The sequence below is a fragment of the Poecilia mexicana genome, unplaced genomic scaffold, assembly GCF_051168715.1.
Source record: "Poecilia mexicana isolate PSO_F unplaced genomic scaffold, ASM5116871v1 scaffold_12, whole genome shotgun sequence".
NCBI lineage: Eukaryota > Metazoa > Chordata > Actinopteri > Cyprinodontiformes > Poeciliidae > Poecilia > Poecilia mexicana.
The window spans coordinates 5,149,813-5,166,255 of NW_028263381.1; the positions used below are offsets into that span (position 1 = coordinate 5,149,813).

A 16,443-nucleotide genomic window follows, 5' to 3' on the forward strand; every position below is an offset into this window, starting at 1 on the left:
AGTTGAGATCAACTTTTTTTTTTTTTTTTTCAAGTTGAGACCACCTGACTGGGTGAAATCCGGTGCAGTTCGGAGGGCGGCGGTGGGGGAGCGAGGGGAGAGGCTGTGGGTGGGGGAGCCGGGCAGACTCTCGCCGGACGACAGAGAGTGGTTCAGGGAGGAGAAACTGCGGCTCGTGTGGAGCAAAGGAGAAGGCTGCATGGCGAAACGTTTGAAAAGGGAGCGGCGCCTGAAAAAACAAAAACGAAACAAAAACTAAGAATAACGCATCTTTCTTATGAAAACTTCATGAGGATGCTTCATAAAAGCAGATGGGTCAGTAATATATATTTAGACCCTCAGTATCATTCTACTTTATAGAAGTCAACACAAAAACAGCTATGAGCAGGAATCAACAGTGTTAATTAAAATTAGAATTTCAATTTGCTGAATCAATTCAAAGTAGTGTATAATAAGTTGGAAAAAAATGACAAGACTTGACATTTTTTACAAAAATCTGAAAAAGTATGCTGTACATTTGAATTCACTGTAATAACACAACATAAAATCAACTTCTTTCAGGGTATGGTACAACATCAAAGGCAGCTGGTCAGATATCGTGTGTAGATGGGTGGAGTTTCAGTAAATACAGAGTAATCCTTTAAGAAAAGTAGAATGTAAAAAAAAAAGAATTAAGACTTGGGCGAGGTTTCCCTTCTGGCAGGCGAATGACTAAGCTGAAATAAAATGGTTAATATCAAAGCATTTTCATGTGTACGGACTCGAAATTCGACTGAGAATCTACAGCAACACTTGAAAGTTAATATTCACAGATGGAAATTGCTACTATGTAAACAATGGAGGAACCACATTCATCTACTAAATGAATAGAGCTTCAAAAACCTGCAGCTGTGAAGGCCTTGTAAGCATTTCATTCAAAAAGCCTGGAACGGGAACTGCCCTAAGTAAATAAACAGTCTTTAGAATCCACAGTGAATAAATATTAAACCCAGAAATTAATTTAAATCCAGATACATTAAACATGGTTCTGTCAAATAGATTTTGCTCAATAAAAACAGTGAGGAAAAAATACCAACTAATTTTGTTGAGCTCGTCAAATCTTTTAAGGCTTGAAACTAAACTTCATTCTATGTTATTACTTTTACCAAAGCAGTCCACAACCTCTGGATGTTTTCCACTGAAGTTAAGAAAAAGTTTTGTAGACCTGGAAACATTTTGACAATGCAACTAAACACCAACAATTTTTGTACACTTCCAATGTCTGAACATGGTTCATACACGATGCTTATGTTAAATTCTTGAATGCCAGGGGGAGTTCAAAATTGAAATAAAAAGATTGAAAATATGTCTGTAGGCACTTCTATCAATGAAAATTGGTGGTTTGGGTTTTAAGACATGGTAAGCAGATTGTATAATCAGTTTTATGTTATTTGTTATTGATATATGTAACAGGTGTCTGTTGTAAATGAGAATGAGTCTAAGAGATTTTGCTGGATAAATAAAGGATTAATAATAATAAAAAAGAAGAAATCAAGGAGCAGCTTCCTGAAGGACAATTACTGGGGAAACAGCAGGATTCTGATTCCTCATCTTAAGCAAAAGCAACATCCACTCACCTTTTATTGCATCTACACTCTCAAGGTAGAAACAGTTAATAAGATTCCCAATATAGAGAAAAATAAAATATGTCCAGTTTTATATAAATTATTTACCTTTCTGGTGTCTTCTCCTTTTTGGGCTTCTTTCCACACCTCACCATCTTGCTCCTGTAGCTGTTTCTCCTGGCTGGACCTGTTTTTATTGACGTGTTTTCAAAGGGAGTGGTAGAGATCGCCACTTTGCTTCCACTCTGAAAGAGAAACAAAATTCATGTGAGTAAGATGTGCTTAAAAATATTTAATTTATATAACCATAGTAGATAGAATATGAATATGTCAGAATGGCCTAGTCAAAGTTCAGATCAAATCAAGACCCAAGACATATTTTCAACATATAGTGTGACATTTTTGTATTATATTTTGACTTTATTGTACTATGTTATACCACCATAAATAACTTTATTTAGCTTAGAGGTTATTGTAAAGGTCAATAAAAATAAGTGTATTATTATCATCATCTTCATCATCATCATCATCTGATTCCAACTTAATAAATTAATGAAAATATGACCAGATAATAGTTAAAGGTGAGATAATAGTTGAGTGAAATGAAAGGTGTGTTGGTTCAAGGAGACTAGAACAAACAAAAAATAAGCACACCACACTTTTCAGTTTTTTCTTTATTTTGTTTCTGTGTTTTTAAATTGAGGTTGAAGGGAAGCTGCTTATTCTCCTGCAGAAACAGTTAATGCAAAACAACTGGAGTTTTTATTACTTTCATTCAGATGGTTTTCAGCTGATTCATGGATTAAAGTAAACTGAGCACAAACCCAGCATGTAATGGTACAGCCCCAGTTTAAAGGCACAGTGTTGGTTACCTTCAGCAGGAGCTCCACCACTTCTGTGTGGACCAGACCATGAACTGGTTCTCCATTCACGTGAGTAATCAGGTCTCCAGCTTTGAGTCCTGCTTTATGTGCCGGTCCAGCATCTTCTACGTTCTGAAAAACAACCAGAAATAGTCAAAACAACCATGTTTTCATCTCAAAACTATTTGTTTGTTTTAACAGAACGCCAGCTTAAAAAGTCTGTAGCATGCAACGTTCCTTACCCAGACCATGTGATAGACTGTGTACATGTCGCTGTCGCAGGCGTACACCCTGATTGCCCTCAGCGTGAAGCCAAACTTCTTCCCGGAGCTGTGGATAATGATGGGCTGCCGTGGGTTTGTGGTGCAGAGAGACGAGTCTCTGCTGGGAGACGAGTCTCTGGAGGACGGGTCCGAGGAGAGGGAGTATGGAGACAGAGGGCTGGCGAGTGGAGACGCCCCAAAGATATCTGGGAAAATAAACAACCACCACCTGAGAGGCTTCTCTTATTTAATCAATCGGACCTAAACCAGGCCTGGAGTTGGTACTGGAGCTGACGCGATGAGGCTAATGGGATTTTCTCTCCCGGCAGCAAGGATCTCTTGCCCCCGCAGGCCTAACTGTGAATTCTGTTCATTATTGGCTTGGACTCGCCTGTCTGCTCACAGTCGGTCTGGAAAATGGATCTCGCAGCAGATGTCAAGCTGGGCCAATTCTGCACAGATCTATAAAGAGCTTTCTCCGAGGCGCTCGGCTCTGATATGATACGTTATAGCTAAGAGCTCACTGTGAGAAATGTGTCTTTGCAGTGGAAACCAGTATTTGATTGTGCACCGTCTCTGTGACTTACCAGCAGGGATCATTAGGGAGAGGGCTCCGGTTGAGACGGACTTGGGAACTCTGGACAAAGGTCTGGTCTTCTCTGCGGCGGCTTCTGGTCGCAGGGAGGGCGTCGGAGGCGCCTGATCTGTGGGGGCCTGGCTGGAGCTGTCAGGGACTTTTACCTCCTCACTTCTGGGCGTCAACTGGTCCAGGTGCTCAGAGAAGCTTCCTAAATAGTGCAAACGGTTTGCAGACAAAGACATTAAGGAGGTTGCTACTAAAGTAGTATTTGGATGAGGAAAAAAATCGACATTTATTGTCGGGGTGGTTAAATCAAAGTTGCTCCTGCTCTTGTTGAGAGAGAGAAAAGATGAATATCTTTTTCATGCTTTAATAGTATGAGACTCAATAATCTATAAGAATAAAAACAGATTGACTCAATTACTAAGGAGTTAAGGATCTACAGCTGAAATGATGAATCATTATTAATTAGTTTAACCACCATTGTGAAAGCAATCGTCAACCACTGGACTGGTTTTAGCATCAATAAGGTTGGAGGAAGCAAAGAGATAAAAAACAAAAAACAAAAGGGAACTTGGTACATCAAGCCTGCTCCATTTGATCTTTTTCAGTTTTCTACCTCCGTCGTTGAACATGCTGGACTTTTGCAAATGTTGCCATCATTTGGAAAATCTTGTTTTCTAAATTCGCTAGGATATGTTGCTTTAATCGTTCAGTTCTCTAATAATTTAATAAGCAGATCTATTAAACTATCCTAAAGAAAAAAAACTTGCCTTATTTTATCTACTTTCCTGATCAATGATACAAATTAATCAGAAAGTATCTCAAACTAATCAAGTAAAATAATAAAAAGAACAAGCCCCAATGCTGAAACCTTTATTTTATCAGAAAACCAAAGTCAGATGTCATGTTTCTGCGCGGCGGCGTTAACTCGTACCAGACAGCGTGGCTCCGCTGTGAGTGCTGCCGGGCGTGACGGCATCAGGCTCGTCTTGTGGCAGCTCTCCGATGGAGAAGGAGACCTTGCTGGGGTCGCTGAGGCCCGAGGTGTCGTCCCCTTCGCTCTCAGCAGAGATGGCGAACTTTGGGAGCAAAGCGGGTCGGGGGACCTGGTTGGTACTGTCCGTGTCGGTTGAGTGGGACAGCGAGGGCCTGGATAAAAGGACAACGGACCCTTATGAGCTAATCAAACAACGCTGGAGAAAATTGTTTACAGGAATTCTGCAGGCTTCACAAACTCAAATTTAAGACTTTCAAAGACGTTTTTAAGACCATTATGAGAGGGATTTAAGACCTGTATCTCCTTAGAAATGTACGAACCTAGTCCAGCAATGACTGGCGCAAAAAAGGTTAGCTAGCAAGCTAGATAGCTAGCTAGCATGGGTATGTTAGCATTGAGTTAACAGTAGGTTTAATTATGGACATAATAAATGTTTTTATTATTTTATTATCATGTCTTTAGTTTAACCTGATAATAAAACACAGTGTAGATGTCTGAGTGTGACTCAAACTTTTGCCCGACAGAAAAGTCCATTTTGTCATGTCCAGACAAAATTTAAGACCTGTGATTAACATATTAAAAGGTCAACTTGATTTTTAAGATAAGACTTTTTAAAGATGCGCTGATGCAGTCAGTCAGGTGGTGTTTATCTGTTTAAACTCCTTCTGCGCAGATGGAAATACGCCTACATTTCAGCAAAGTCTGGCGTCCAGCTTAGGGAGTCCACAGTGAGCGGGCTCTCGCTCTTCTTCTCCTCCGTCTCTCCCTTCTCCTCCAGATGTCCTCGGGATAAATCCAAGCTACTGTAGACCTGACGGTAACAAACAAACAGTTCACTTCATTACTCTCAGGCAAAAAGAATTAAAAAATCTACAACGAAATGCATCAAAAAGTACAACAATCTTTAGGATTAAACAAACAAAGGTGTAATTGTTTGTGTTACGCAGAGCTTATCGCATCTGACAAATGTGCAGCTGAGGTGAAACCATTCAGAGCGATTCCTCTGAGACGCTGCGCTGCTTTTTGAGACTCGCTGTAATGTTTTTGTTTTGATGTGAGAGGAGTGCTTACTGCAATGCAGCACGACTCCCAGCATGAGGGACTGGACTGTGTGCCGTTCGCACACTACTAGGAAAACAGGTCTGACTTACAAGCAGAAAATCTACGCAGCGAATGTATGAAATAAATGTTCAATACAACGGGGAGGTGGTGGTGGTGGTGGGGGTGGGGGTGGGGGGGTCAGTAGAGAACAAGCAGGAATGAAAGCAGGATTTTTAGGTGAAGATTTCTGTGAAACCCCAAAAAGGAACGATGGGACAGATGAGGATATCGGCTCATTTACGTTGCCGGCGTGAGACCAGAGCAACGCAAAGATCAGAGATTAAAGAGGCACCTTAGAGAATCTGTGAGAGCAGGAGGAGAACTGCCGCAGCTCCACGTTGAAGTCTTCATCGTTTGTGTCGTCTTCCTCCGTCTCCAGGTGGTGATACCTCTCGGAGCGAGCTGAAAAGGAGGGAGGTTTTAAGCTTAATTCTTTTTCTCCACAGTTTGTTTTTCCTTTCTTACGGGTCATTTATTTGCCAAGGAAAGAACTTGGGTAGAGAGCAGCAGTTTTGATTTCTGTCAGCCACAAAGCCTCGTTTTCAGACGCTAAGCAGAGAGACAGACAGCAGAGCAAAACAAAGGTTGGCCTTGGCTCGGGTTGTGCTCTTAAATCTCTATTTCTCCAGCTCCCGTTCAGCATTTTCTACCAAGAAATCTTCACGACTTTTCTTAAAATGGATGAGAAATAAAGAAAAGTGAAACTGCAGACTTTTGGACTTGTGGAGCTTCAATCAAATCGGTAACTTCACTAAATAAAAAGCCATCATTGAGATATAACAAGCTTTTTTAGGACTGTAATTGTGAGTAAGCAAAGTATTGATGCTCCAGCCTCAAATTCATGTTTTCTACCAGTACCGACATGTATTTAGCTTCCTGGATCTAAATATTACGATTTCGACTACAATAAGCAACTCCACAGCATGATGCTGCCAACGTCATGTGGACCTGTTTAAGTTATCTTTAGGGTGTTGTGCAGAAATATTATGCAGCCACATGTTTTGTTTTTGGACTCCCTTTGGGCAGAGGAGAATTTTTTTAATGGCAACTTTGCATTTTCAGATGAAGGACTGAACAGAGCTTTGCGAGATGTCCAAAAGTACATTTGGTTAAACTCTCTCGCTTCTTTTTTTTTTTTTAGATTTGTAGTTGGAAAAAATTAGAAGCAGGTTTTCTTTTACCTTCACTTTAAAATATTGTACTTTTTTATGTTGATATATTAGATAAAATGCCAATAAAATAGATTGAATTCAGAGATTGTAATGTGGCAAAAATATTACAAATGGAACGTTTTTCTTTTCTAAGCTTTTAAAAAAATCTTGTTTTTATATGTAAAAAGAAAAACTCAAGAAAAAAACATGATTTTTTTTTAGATGGAAAACACATGTAAGCTTATAAAACAAACATGCAAGTTTCTTGATAAATTATTTTAAAAAGCATGCAAGTTTTTTTTTATAAAACTCGCATGCTTTATAAAAAATCTTTATAAGAGCTGCTTTATTTAATGCTGCCTTAGCACACGAAGTCTGCTCATGTTTTCCATTTTGACTCACTGTCGAAGTAGCTGGTGTCGTCTTCAGACTCCAGCTGAGGGATGAACTCAGCCTTCTGTCTCAGCAGGCCGTTCCAGTCCAGGTTGTGGAAAAACTGATGTTGCTTCACTTCCAATGCTCCTCCTGTTGGTGGGATCAACACAAGTTTTATAGGAACAAAGTGAAAAGAAGACCCTAACCCTACCCTAAAGAAGAAAAATAAAACGAAGAGCATGAGAAAAAAATCCCTAACACTTCAGTTTAACACAAGAGGTGAAGGACCGCTAACGCTGCGTTTCCTTTTTCACCCTCGTGGCTGCAGGACAAACCGATGTGACGACCGTAAATTCTGCTGGAGGACTTCCTGCCTGTGACCTTTCAGCGCAACAGCAGCAGACATTTGGTCCTCTAAATGACAAAAGGCTTTCCGTCGCGTCGTGGTCGCTTTTACAATCCGCAGATTCTCATAGTACCTGCCTGACCATGCATGGAATTGGATTCATCCACTAGCGAGGAAATAATTGCAATTGATCAGAGCGGGAAGAGTTCAGGTCCGGTCACGGGACAAAGTACTCTGCTGTAAGCTGACCTCAGCCTGCAGCTAAGAGCGACGAACCGAACCGCGCCAAGGTGGAAAACGAGAACCGGTTCTGCAGGCGTCAAAGTGTTTCTCACCTGCTCCCATCCTCTCCAGAGGGTTCTGTCTCAGCAGCAGGGTGATGAGCTCCTGAGAGTCAGGAGGTGGAGCATCCTCACCGTCAGGCCAGTTGATCTCATCTGCAAACAGTGCATAGAATTGGTTAGAATACCACCTGAAACAAGGAGCATATTAATTTGCTTTTATATGCATTTTAAATGGAAAACTGACTTTTTCCATCTCAAAGTCAATATTCAACCAGGGTAGGAGCCCATATATAATGCCTTGCAAAAGTATTCATAAAATTTTGAGAATTTTGAGTAACTGGATTAGGGGTGCACTGATCAATTGCTGATCAGCCGATACGTACAGGTGAAATCGATCTCATCTACCATCAATAAGTCAGAAAATTACTACAGGAACCATCTCATGTGCAGTTAAATCAACTTTGTATTATTTCATGAGTATTGTACAATAGTTTACAATAACATAAGATTGGTATATCGGAGGTGTGTCGTGACCTTGTAGCAGAAAGTGTTGGTTATTAAAGAAAAAAACATGATAATTGTAATCGGTCAAAATTGAAACAGGCAGGTCATGTTTTTAAAAAAAAAAAATTAAAATTTGGCGATCAGTCTGAAAACTGAAAATCGGTGCAGCCCTAAACGGGATCTGGACTTTTCTAGATGTCTGAAGAAATGCACATCTAATGAGCGCAATTTTTATTTGTAATGAGCCCTCTTTACTCTGATACCCTTAAACAAAATCCACTGCGGCCAACTGCATTCAGAAGTTAGTCAGTCGGTATATTGTATGATTTATGTTGCCGTAAATGCTGATATTATTTAGAAGTCATTCCCTAGTCATTTAGTACAGAATTCAACAATGTCAAAATGTTAATCGAGGCCAAATCATCTCTAAAGACAATCAGAAATCTTATCACAATGTTATTTTTGTGCAATAACATGCAGGTCGAACTTTTACCTGAAACTCAATAAAGTTGGGATGTCGTCTATAATGATGTGCAGTTCTGTTGATTTCTGCATTTTTTCCTCCATCTCTGAATTTGAGACATCGGTTTGGATATAAGTGCGACCTGCGACAGGATGCAGTCACATTTCAGGCGTTGCTGTTGTGAACAGCGGCAGCTCTTATTGACAGCCTGTCTCTCGTTGTCGTGCTTTACTGCTCCGTGTCTGCACTGACAACTTTCCAGATGGTTCTGTTTGAAAAACCACCTGGAATGTCAGGCTGGCATATCAGTCAAAAAGCTGGATTTTTGGTTTTTTCTCCTCTAAACAACTAAGCTACACCTTACATTCATAACTTTTCAATTTCAAGAGCTCCTTTCGAGACACAACCAGGAAATTCAACTTAACCTTTTAATGAATTGCAGGGATTAAAATGAACAAATCTCTGCATGCTCTAATTTTCTGTGAAAAGTCTCACAAGTGGAGAACAGATGTTTAAAGCCCCGCCTATGTCACGCCGATTGTCGACTTTAAGCGGCATTTTAATCAAATCTGGACACAGGCTATGAATATGTATGTGCATCCTGAGGCCACGGTGGAGAATATTCAGGCCTCTTTAATTAACAGTTACCCTCAGAGGCTTGGCGTGTCGTTTGATTGAGAGCAAACCAAATCCGTTATGGCGTGCCATTCATTTCCACATCCCACACGATGGCGGCTATCCAGCGGCTGAACATACAGCGACGCGATTCGCTGGAAACTGCAGCGCTGACAACACCTCATGTTTTCAGGAAGATGAATCATAATGTTTATACTTGACATGCGGTCTCCAGACGAAACGAGAGTCACTGTGCGGTGTCTGTTTTTGTACAAGCCACCGGAGGAATGTCAGCCTTCAGTAAAATCAACAAAATGAATGCGGTCACTACTGGGGGTGTCCCGATGCAACGTTTTCACTTCCGATACGATACTGATATTGCATCTTTGAATATTGATTGATACTGATAATTAGGCTTGTCACAATAAATCAATCGCATGTTTAAAAAAAAAAAAAAAAAAAAAAAACACGAAATAATTTCCATTTGCATGATTTATTGTTTTTCTCTTTTCTCTCTTTCTTCCAGAAACTGGATGATAAAAATCTTCCATCTGGTGGTTTGGTCTCAACTAGTCCTTTCTTTTTGTTTACAGAGATTTGGTCATTATTTTTATTTGTTGTTTCTGATTTGTTTATTTATTTTTTATATTTAAAATGTCTTCCACCTCCGGTGTTAAATGTTCATTAGCATTTAAAGTTAATTGATCTTTGAGAATGTGTTCTTGCATTATTATGCCATTACTATTATATTACTTGAAAATGGTCTTGAAACAACAATATCATTAATCACGACAACTTCCAGGACTATTTACCATCAAGCAAAATTTGTTATTGTGACAGGCCTACCGATATTGACCCGATACGTTATCAGCACGAATCATACACACTTTAATGACTTATTTTGTAGTGTGCAATGTTAGAAAAGGCTTGATCAAGTGATATTACATAAACAGAGAACAATAGTCAACAATTGGTATGAGGACAGCTGACTCATTTATTGTTAACCAGTGAGTCTGTGTGTGTGGGACACAAGCGCTGCTGGACAGAAATGCTGGGGCAGAGTGCTCCTATCAGTGTATTTATTTCAGAGATTTTAGATGCAGGTCGAAATAATCCGATACTCATATCGGACCGATTTCCGACATTAATATCAGATTGGGGAGATTCCAAGTCACTATGGATAAAGATTCATCTCTGAGCAAAGCAGCTCCTGCTTCAGAAAGAGTGTCTTCCACTTTGATTTTGAATGTAATAAAATAAGCGTTCACTGCTAAAATACTCGTCTCTTAACTGATAAATGTAATGCAAAGATGGGATATTTTGAGGACATGTATGTAATGTGAGTAATTCTTTAATGTATGAAAATAAATCAGCCAAAACCTCATGTATGCATGCAACATGAACAGCTTTGAGTTGTTGGCAGAAGCATAACCAGACCTCCGAGGCTTCATGTCGCCATGCCGGTGCTTAGAGCTAAACCCCAACAGCTGCATGCAAATATGCTCAGACTGAACAGAGTTTTGTTCTGGGATGAGGCCGGGCCTGTGGAGCATCGACTACACTTGTTTGTTAGATTTTCCCTTTGACTGGGTCCCAGCTTCAGTCAGTGTCGTGCATGATGTGGACAACAATAGGATTGCAAGACTTGGAGAGAGTATCGAGCTGCTCTGGTGTCTGTCGAAATGCGATTTTTGGGATTTCTTTTCTCTCGATTTGGAATAACTTGCCGTTCAAAATAAAGGTATTTTCTACAACATGTCTAGATTGGTTTCATATCCACACAGGCTACAGTCAGATGGGAGAGAGTGAAGCTTTCAGCAGATAAAAGGGAGGCTGAACAGCAAAGTTGCAGTTTCATCACTTTGAGCCTTCAACATCTGTCAGGGAAGATTATGGATTTCGAAATGTTTGCTGCCTTTGGCAAAACTCAGAATTATGCTGAACAGAGAATAAGCACAGTGACCTAATCATGCCAGCTAACTGATACAAGACGCTAAAGACTTCAGGGACATTCATTTTTTTAAAAAATATTAGTAAAACCCTGTTTTAAAGGAAAGACTTAAGCATTATTCACTGGTTTAAAGGTAAAAAAAAATAATAATTTGAATTTTGTTCAATTAAGATCTGTACTAGTAGACAGAGATATACAAAACAGGGAATAATAAAAGAAATCAACATACCAAAACTCAATTTATCAAATTTGTTTAACTACCAGGTTGCAAAAAAAAATCTTTAAATTGTACAAGGAGATGATTTATAAGACAAAATCAACAAAAGGCAGGGATAATTTTTTTCTACTTTCAGTTACAGAATATTGTCTAAAATGGAAAAGGATTTCCTCAACAATAAAATGTAATGGTAGAAAAAAAAATCAACTGAACTTCATTACTGACAGCATTATTAAGGACTGAGGATAAATTTGTGTGAAAAAGAAAAGACTGCAATAATCACAGTTGTATTCCTGGAAGCATTTGACCCCAAAACCTGCTCCCGTCTTCTGTCCAGGCTTTTATTTTGAAATTTACATAAATCCTTGTTTGAACAGACTTAAATCAAATAGCTGACTAAACTCTACAGATGCCTGGTAATCAAAACCAATTAAATATTAAACAGAAAAAAAAAAATACTTTGGTAACACTGACCACTTATGACCTGTCCAAACAAATCCTCTGGTGTGTCTCCAAAAAATGGCACGCAGCCCACAAGGAACTCGTAGAGGATGATGCCCATGGCCCACCAGTCCACCGGCTTCCCGTAGCCTTGCCTCAGGATGACTTCTGGAGCGATGTACTCCGGGGTTCCACACACCTGCAAACAACAAGACGCACAAAGAAATCCACACCTCAACGATCTGTGCAACGATACGTGATCGAACCGGAGAGGACAGAGAGTTGAGAGACATTCACCTGCTTGTCTGAGAACTCCCTGGCATCTTTCTCTATGTGTCCCTCATACAGGTTGGTGGTCATGTTCATCAGGCCAACTTTAGAGAGGCCAAAGTCGGTCAGTTTGATGTGGCCCATCGACGTCACCAGTAGACTGAGAGAATGTGAAGGAAGATAGAAAAAAAAATGTAATTAAAACTGGAAAGTGATGATTGATATGTCTAACTAGAAGGAGACATATCCAACCTGTACATCTTTAAGCGTGTGAGAGTTATAATCTTAACATTTCAGTTTAATTGAGTTAAATCAATACATAAATAGTGCATGCAAAACTTTTTGTACATCTTGAACGTTTTCAGATTTTGCAATGATGAAACAAAAACATACATGTAGTTGTTTGGCATATAATTTGATAGACCAACATAAAGTATGACACTGTTATGAAATAGAAGGAAAATGTTGGCAGCATCATGTTTTGGGAATGCTTTTCTGCAGCAGGGATTGGATGAGAAGATGGATGGAGACAAAATTAGGTCAGTCCTGGGAGAAAAGCTTTTAGAGCACGAGTCAAACTCGAGGCCCACGAGCCAAATCTGGCTCGCAAAAATTATTTCTATGGCCCTCCTTACATCGTCTGGCCACAAAGCTACCCAACTGTTTAAAGTGTGAAAGAGAAAGCGAGAAAACAGTAAGGAGTTTGTCCACACAGTTCAAATGAACTGCACAATATTTGCTTCAGTTCCATCTCTGGCTTAATACATCAAGTTCTCACTTGTCAGGTTTCAGATCCCTGTGGACGATGCCGTAGTTGTGAAGATATTCCAGAGCAAGAACGGTTTCTGCAAAGTACATCCTGGCCATATCCACCGGCAGGGGACCCATGTTTTTCAACAGGGTGGCGCAATCTCCTCCTGAGAGGGGAAAAAAATAATAAATAAAAAATCAATGAATATAAACATGCAATAGAAGGAAAACAGAAGGCTTTGAACTCGGCCGCAGCTGACCTTCGACATACTCCATCACCATGCACAGGTGCCGCCGTGTCTCAAAGGAGCAGTACATGGAGACAACAAAGGGATTCTCGGCAAAGGTGAGGATGTCTCTCTCCACAAAGGCCTGCTGTATCTGATTCCGCAACATCAGATTCTGCTTGTTGATTTTCTTCATGGCGAACCTCTGCTTGGTTTCCTTGTGCCGAACTAAATAAACAGCTCTGTGGAGTAAAACGGTGCAACAGTAAGGAGCAGAAAAAGCTTTCAAAATGGTTCATTTTCAGTTGATGAGAAATTATTGGAAAAAATAATATTTTCCTGTAACCTATTAGTTTTATATTTTCTTACCCATAAGCACCGTTGCTGATGAGTTTTATCATCTCAAAGTCCAATTCGCAGGGTTTCCGTCGGGAACGCAAGACAGTGCTGAGACTCTGAGACTGAGGACAAGAAGGTAAAGAAAAAAATAGTAAAAAAAAAAAAAAAAAACTACACTATGAATAGTTAAAAAATATAAAGTATTATATTTCTTAAAACGTACGGAGTCGTCTGTTTCTGGAGTTTCTGCAATGCCGCTGTCACTACTGGTCAGCTGTGCAATTTCTATGAAGAATAAAACGCTGATTTAGTATAAAAGAAAAGTAGTAGAAAAACACTAAAAGTTTAATTCAGGCAGCTATTTAAAGTTAAGAATACATGCAAGTGTATGTAAGGCATTTAAGAAAAACTTAAATGCCAAGAAATCAGCACATTTAAAACACACAAAAAAAATCCAAACTTAAGAGTTTATTGGCTAAATAGCTTTGAGCTGCTGACTCCAAGATAACTGGAATTTAAAATAAATGGAGCAGAAATCAGATCTGGCAACATAAACACACGTCTGATGGCCATTTTGAAAATCACCACTCTGGAACAAATGCCAGTTAGATACTGTCGTGCGTGTTTTGGTTTTGTTTGCGTGCAACAACGTGAACCGCCATGTGAGCTCCCCAGAGAGCCGGTAAACACATTTCCACTGCTATTTAACATCTGTCCCTCCCAAGAGTTCACTGTAAGCACCTGAGGTGGCGTTTGAACCAAACACAGGAGACGTTCGGCGGGGTAAAGTAGTCTGGCTGATGTGCCAGCTTGTGTGGCTCTGTGGGGAGGCCATTCTTTTCTAATTAGTCATAATGAATGCTGTTGGTTACTGAATATGCAGAGACAGAAGGCCATTAGGCAAATGGTCCGTTTGGTTTTCGCGTACTTCAAGAAAAAATAAGTCTTCAATTGATTCATTCATTTAGAGCCATAATTCAGCAGGAACAACAATCCTACAGGATAAGAACAACACACATTTCATATTTAACAGCTCTAATGAGTCTTTTTGTATTAGATTATGTTAGCGCTGATGATGATGATGAAACATCCGGTACCCTCTAGAGGATCTCGTGTGAGTCCCAACTGGCTGATGATGTAACGAGGGATGTCCGTTTTGATGCCTTGGCCTTCTTTAGCATGTCCTTCAGCTGCTTCCAGAAGGTGGTAAAACTCCTCTGGGTCAAATTCCTGGAAACACAGAGACCCAACTTCAGTGTAAAGCCTATAGAGTACGCCGGGGAGCTGGAAGGATACATTACGCAACTTTCTTGTTTTGCTAATTATTAAAATATTCAACAATAATTAAATATTTCATCATTAAAAAACCCCTTAAATTATGCACAGTGCCTCAAAGACGAGGCTAAAAAATATAAATCAGGTGTGAACATGAAGTGAAGTTAGAGTCATTCAATGTATTGAACAGCTTGGATTCCAAATGTATTATTTATCTTTTGCACTTTTAAAAACAGGAGAGATGCATCTAAAAATACTGAGCTGGATGTATGAACACTGTGTAATTGTCAGCACACTGAAATGCCTTATTTCAAAATGATGTCAATTTATGTAAAGTGGGTCAAAATCGTACTAATGTAGAAAAAAATAGGGTAAAGTAAGTGCTCAATATGTTTTATTTCCAAACTGCTTGCTGTGTGTGAGCAGTGGTTGTTGTGGTTGTTTTGGTTCCAGATATAGGCAAATTTCATCAAACAGCTGTTCTCCTGATTTATTAAGATTAATATACATTTATCTTACTTAAATAACATGTTCCCTTGTCTTTCCCATTTTGAAAAGTGGTAAAAATAAAGGGGCTTTTAAGTCTTATCAGATTCATTCTTAAAAAACAAAACAAACAAAAAAAAAAACAGGAAGTCAGGGACTACCTATTAAAAGTTCTTCAACACATTGATGACATAAGACAGTAAAATATACATTTAAAATTAGCTTCATTTATAGAGACAGTTAAGTCAAAACAATTGTTTGTACTTTATTTCTTGCCTCCTTCTTTTACCACTAATAAAATAAAGGTTTTAAGCAGGAGATTAGGCTACTGCAGTAATAGCAAAAAAAAAGTTATTTACACAGCTTTACACACAAGGAGTGTCTAATTGAGGAAGGTGCTGCATGCTGCTCCTAGTTTTCTATTAAAAAACAATAGCTTTTCAATTTTTGTTTGAAAAATGTAAATGTAAGACAGATACTAAGAAAAATGCTGAAGCCTGGGGAAGTTTGCATATCAGAAGTTGTTTACGTACCAGACATTCCAGCAGCCGAGCAGGCCGAGCTATCACAATGAGGATCTTCTTTGCCAGCTCTCTGATGAAGTCAACCTCCTCACTTTCTGACCTCTCTGTGGACTGCAGAGCAACCAACAGGATAAGAACCGTCACATGCATATGCTGCACATCACATAAATCAGAGACGCTTTGGTAAAACTCTGTAAAAAATGGAGAGATACTCTTCAAGTATACACTTTGTCCTTTTTTATTTAGCTGTAACTTTGCTGTCAGTATAAAACAGGAGTAAAATGAAAAATGAAGGGTGTAGAAATTCACATTTTGGGGATCAAAATTGCAACATTTGTTACATTTTCAGCAAACTGTTTAAAAAAAACCTGTTCCCCTCCTCGCCTGTGGTGGCGCTGCACCAAGAACCACTGAAGGAAACAACTCAAAAACCACTGAAGAAGACACTGAGCGCAACTTCCTCCTTCATGAAAGGTTAAAAAAAAGTAGAGTCAAATTTTAGCAGCTATTGGTTTTCTCTTTTGCCTTTGATAAAACATCATGAGCCATTTCTCCCACTAGCGGGTTTGTACTGGTGGTGTTTACCCAGAATGCCCTTCTCTATAGTCTGTGTCCTGCTTTTGGAGCAGTCTGCATATAAGTTTTTCATTTATATGGACTCAAATTGCCCCAGAGTTCACTTCAACCGAACCCAGACCTAGGTTTTAAGGCGGGTCAGGATTTGCTCCTTTGGTCTGCATCAGGGTTCAGTTGCACTCACACCTCTCCAAGCGAACCGGACTTTCTAGTCAAACTCACTAGAGTTTGATGAAAC

The 16,443-nt window shown here is 39.5% G+C and overlaps 1 protein-coding gene across 3 annotated transcripts in view; it reads right to left on the bottom strand.

Annotated features, from left to right (window-relative positions):
* mast4 (microtubule associated serine/threonine kinase family member 4) overlaps positions 1–16,443 on the bottom strand; it is a 98,900-nt gene that overhangs the window by 5,555 nt on the left and 76,902 nt on the right. For all 3 annotated transcript variants that reach the window (XM_088010798.1, XM_014985727.2, XM_014985724.2), the window contains 18 exons: positions 15,639–15,740; positions 14,442–14,574; positions 13,568–13,629; positions 13,375–13,466; positions 13,039–13,247; positions 12,807–12,945; positions 12,056–12,188; positions 11,792–11,957; positions 7,619–7,720; positions 6,965–7,087; positions 5,704–5,813; positions 5,000–5,121; positions 4,248–4,462; positions 3,318–3,518; positions 2,710–2,936; positions 2,477–2,599; positions 1,713–1,849; positions 45–229 (listed from right to left, as the gene is read on the bottom strand). In XM_088010798.1, coding sequence (XP_087866924.1) covers positions 45–229; positions 1,713–1,849; positions 2,477–2,599; positions 2,710–2,936; positions 3,318–3,518; positions 4,248–4,462; positions 5,000–5,121; positions 5,704–5,813; positions 6,965–7,087; positions 7,619–7,720; positions 11,792–11,957; positions 12,056–12,188; positions 12,807–12,945; positions 13,039–13,247; positions 13,375–13,466; positions 13,568–13,629; positions 14,442–14,574; positions 15,639–15,740 — 2,581 coding nt within the window. The remainder of the gene's footprint in view (positions 1–44; positions 230–1,712; positions 1,850–2,476; positions 2,600–2,709; positions 2,937–3,317; positions 3,519–4,247; positions 4,463–4,999; positions 5,122–5,703; positions 5,814–6,964; positions 7,088–7,618; positions 7,721–11,791; positions 11,958–12,055; positions 12,189–12,806; positions 12,946–13,038; positions 13,248–13,374; positions 13,467–13,567; positions 13,630–14,441; positions 14,575–15,638; positions 15,741–16,443) is intronic.